The sequence below is a fragment of the Fukomys damarensis genome, unplaced genomic scaffold, assembly GCF_012274545.1.
Source record: "Fukomys damarensis isolate Sample0158 unplaced genomic scaffold, DMR_v1.0_HiC HiC_scaffold_27, whole genome shotgun sequence".
Lineage (NCBI taxonomy): Eukaryota > Metazoa > Chordata > Mammalia > Rodentia > Bathyergidae > Fukomys > Fukomys damarensis.
This window is the reverse complement of record NW_022900939.1, coordinates 22864509-22867313: the sequence shown is the minus strand read 5'-3', so window position 1 is coordinate 22867313 and position 2805 is coordinate 22864509. Positions and strand designations below refer to the sequence as shown.

Below are 2805 nucleotides of genomic sequence, written 5' to 3'. Positions count from 1 at the left end.
AGTCTTTTGTTTTTTTTTTGTTTTGTTTTTTTGTTTGAGACAGGGTCTCACTATGTAGTTGAGACTGGCTTGGAACTCACTATATAGCCTGGGCTGGTCTCGAACTCACAGCGATTCTCCTGCCTCAGCCTCCCGAACCAGTCTTTTGTTTTTGAGACAGGGTCTTTCTAGGGTCTTCAGGCTGGCCCTGAACTCATCATGTAGCCCAGGATGGCCTTGAACATGCATCAATCCTCCTACCTTAGCCTCCTAAGTACTCAGATTATGTGTACCACCATGCTGGGCTAGGGTCTCGTTAACGTAGTTCAGGCTGGTCTCAAACTTGTGGCGATTTTCCTGCCTTAGCCTCCTGAGTGCCACCACACCTGATAAACCTTTTCTATTTTGAGACAGGGTCTTGTTAGGATGCTAAACTATGGGGGTCAAAATTTCTATCTTTCTGCCTCAGTTTCCCAAAGTGCTGAGATTACAGACATGTGCCGCAATGCCTAGCTCAAGAGAGCATTATAAAAAATACTCAAACCAGGGCCAGGGATTTAGCTCAGTGGTTCCACCACCTGCCTTGCAAGCACAGGGTCCCAAGTTCAATCCCTGGTACCACAAAAAACAAAACAAAAAAAACAAAAATTCAAACCAAGCATGGTAATCCAGCACTTGGGAGGCTGAGGCAGGAGAATCAACCTGAATTGGAAGCCAGCCTGGGCTTTGAGTTCAAGACCAGCTTGAACTGCACAGACATACCATGTCTCAAAAAGCCCAAACAAAAAACAAAAACAAACCCCTAAACAATACTCAAGACACAGACCCAAACTGGGTTTTATTGAAATTCCAGGAACAGGCACATGTCAAGGCAGCCAGGGGAGGGAGAAAGTGATGCAGATCTGTGAGTTGGCAGGGAGGTCCCATGTCCTCAACTCTGCATCCACTCTCTGCCAAGGGGATGAATGAGCACAATTACCCCCTACAAAATGGCATTCTCAGTCCTGCAGGGTCCCTGCCCCTTGGACTATGTTGCTTCCAAGGAGAGGGACTGGAAGCACTAAGTTTTTCCCTTTATGAGGGAAGAACGCAGGAAGGAGAGGTATAGTTGGAATTGAGGGTGACCAAGGAAGGCCTTCTTCTTGAGTATCTGCACCCAATCTGTGGTCCTGGGCAATAGAAGGGAGCAGCACTGAAGTGGCTGAGATTCCAGCTCTCAGGGAGCCAGAGCATCCCGGATGTGGAAGCTGGAATCAGTCCTGAAAAGAGGGCAAAAGCTCAAGGGGCTGAAGATGCAGGCAGTGCCCGAGTGACCTAATTCTCAGAGATGGGGGGACTTGGCCTTCTTGGGACAAGGAGGAAGAAGACAGTTGGATCCATCACCAGCAACAGGGGCAGAGAATGGTCTTTCCCACTTGGTTGCCCTGCTAGGTCAGTTCCACATTGTTGGCACGGTCCAGTACTCGAGAGCCACGGGCATCGCCTCCAAGCTGGAAACGGCTCTCATAAAGAGTGGGGCAGAGGTGCCAGCGGTTGGCACGGTAGATGCCCAGGTAGGTGTAGACATCTGGCTTATAGGTAAGCAGGCATTTAATACCTGCTGCACGGATGGCTGAATCTGCCTCCAGTACACCCAAGCGGTCCGTGAAATCATCAGTGTAAACACAGATGACCTGGCGCCCACCCTCTTTGGCCCGTGGGCTCACCTTGGCTACCTGAAGCCGGCCCTCAACCACAGCTCTGGCAATGCCAGCCCAGGCATGGTCCAGCTTGAAGCCAGGTGCCAGGTGAATCAGCCACTTGCCTGTGAGCACGTGGTGGGTGATGGCCAGCTGGCGCAGGGTACCTGGTGTAATGGGCCTCCCGCTGGTCTGCAGAGCCTCCCATGCTGCCTGCAGGCCCTGTACATCACCAGAGTTAGGGGTGTATCCCCGCCCATAGGCTGCAATCCAGCCCACAGGCTCCGAATTGGGTGAACCAGGGTCCCCATAGCGAGTAACTTGTGACGGTGGATACTTGGCCAACCAGGTGTCCAGCTCAGTGGCAGATGTGGTTCGAGCATCAAACACCAGCCAAGGGTCCATGTCGGCTGCCATGGCCTCTGCGGCCAGGTGCTCAGCGGTGAAGCCATCCTCCCGACCACCTGGTGAGTCCTCTTCTTCAAGCTCCTCACCTGGCTCCATCCTGCAGTGAGGGAATTCTGTCAGGGCACTTTCTTGACAATACAAAGAGCTGGACCCCATCTGGGTGTCAGGCCCTGCAGTTAATTCTGTGGCCTTGGGCAAGACTTAAGGTTGCCATCCCTCACATGCTTCATTTCTACAACAGGATAACAACAGATCCTGTCCACTAGATCTGTTGTGAAAATTAAATGCCTGAGGTAAAGTGAGGGCTACATAAGCATTGCGTTATCGTTATCACTACTCTCCCTGCTTAAAACAAGGTAAGTGGCACTCAGAGAAAAGGGATTTGCCCAAGGTCACATCAGTAGTGCATGGCAGAGACGAAATGGGAATGGAAGAGTAGGTGGGAGCAGCCAGCCGCAGCTACACTTCCTGACCTGAGGCCTGTAGGTATCTGAGCGCCGGTATCTCGTGGTCAGGGGTGCAGCCCCACAGACAGGCCCCACAGTCAGGCCTCCCCGGCCGGGTTCCAGGACCCATTTAAGCCTGGGACATAGAAGTTCAAAGAAGGCAGCGACAGAGCTGAGGCCTATGAGCGGTGCCTGGACTCGAACTCCGGCACGTCTGCGCCTGAAAGAGGGTCAGGCTCCAGGCCTGCCGCGCCCGCCGCCATTAGCGCCCACGGCCTGAGGGCTGCTTCCGT

The 2805-nt window shown here is 52.9% G+C and overlaps 1 protein-coding gene across 2 annotated transcripts; it reads right to left on the bottom strand.

Moving 5' to 3' along the window:
• Positions 1-800: 800 nt before the first annotated feature.
• CUNH11orf68 (chromosome unknown C11orf68 homolog) lies at positions 801-2799 on the bottom strand. 2 transcript variants are annotated; one of them, XM_019209245.2, is made up of 2 exons: positions 1784-2799; positions 801-1238 (listed from the first exon to the last, which is right to left on the bottom strand). In XM_019209245.2, exons 1-2 carry the CDS (start codon positions 2220-2222, stop codon positions 1054-1056), a joined length of 624 nt encoding a protein of 207 aa, XP_019064790.1. In that variant the 5' UTR covers positions 2223-2799; the 3' UTR covers positions 801-1053. The 2 variants fall into 2 exon arrangements, with proteins under 2 accessions (XP_019064790.1, XP_010634239.1); XM_010635937.3 differs by having other exon boundaries at positions 801-2163; positions 2540-2799.
• Positions 2800-2805: the final 6 nt, after the last annotated feature.

Coding starts and splice junctions, on each gene's coding strand:
- CUNH11orf68 (XM_010635937.3), bottom strand. CDS start 2,162: ATGGAGCCAGGTGAGGAGCTTGAAGAAGAGGACTCACCAGGTGGTCGG.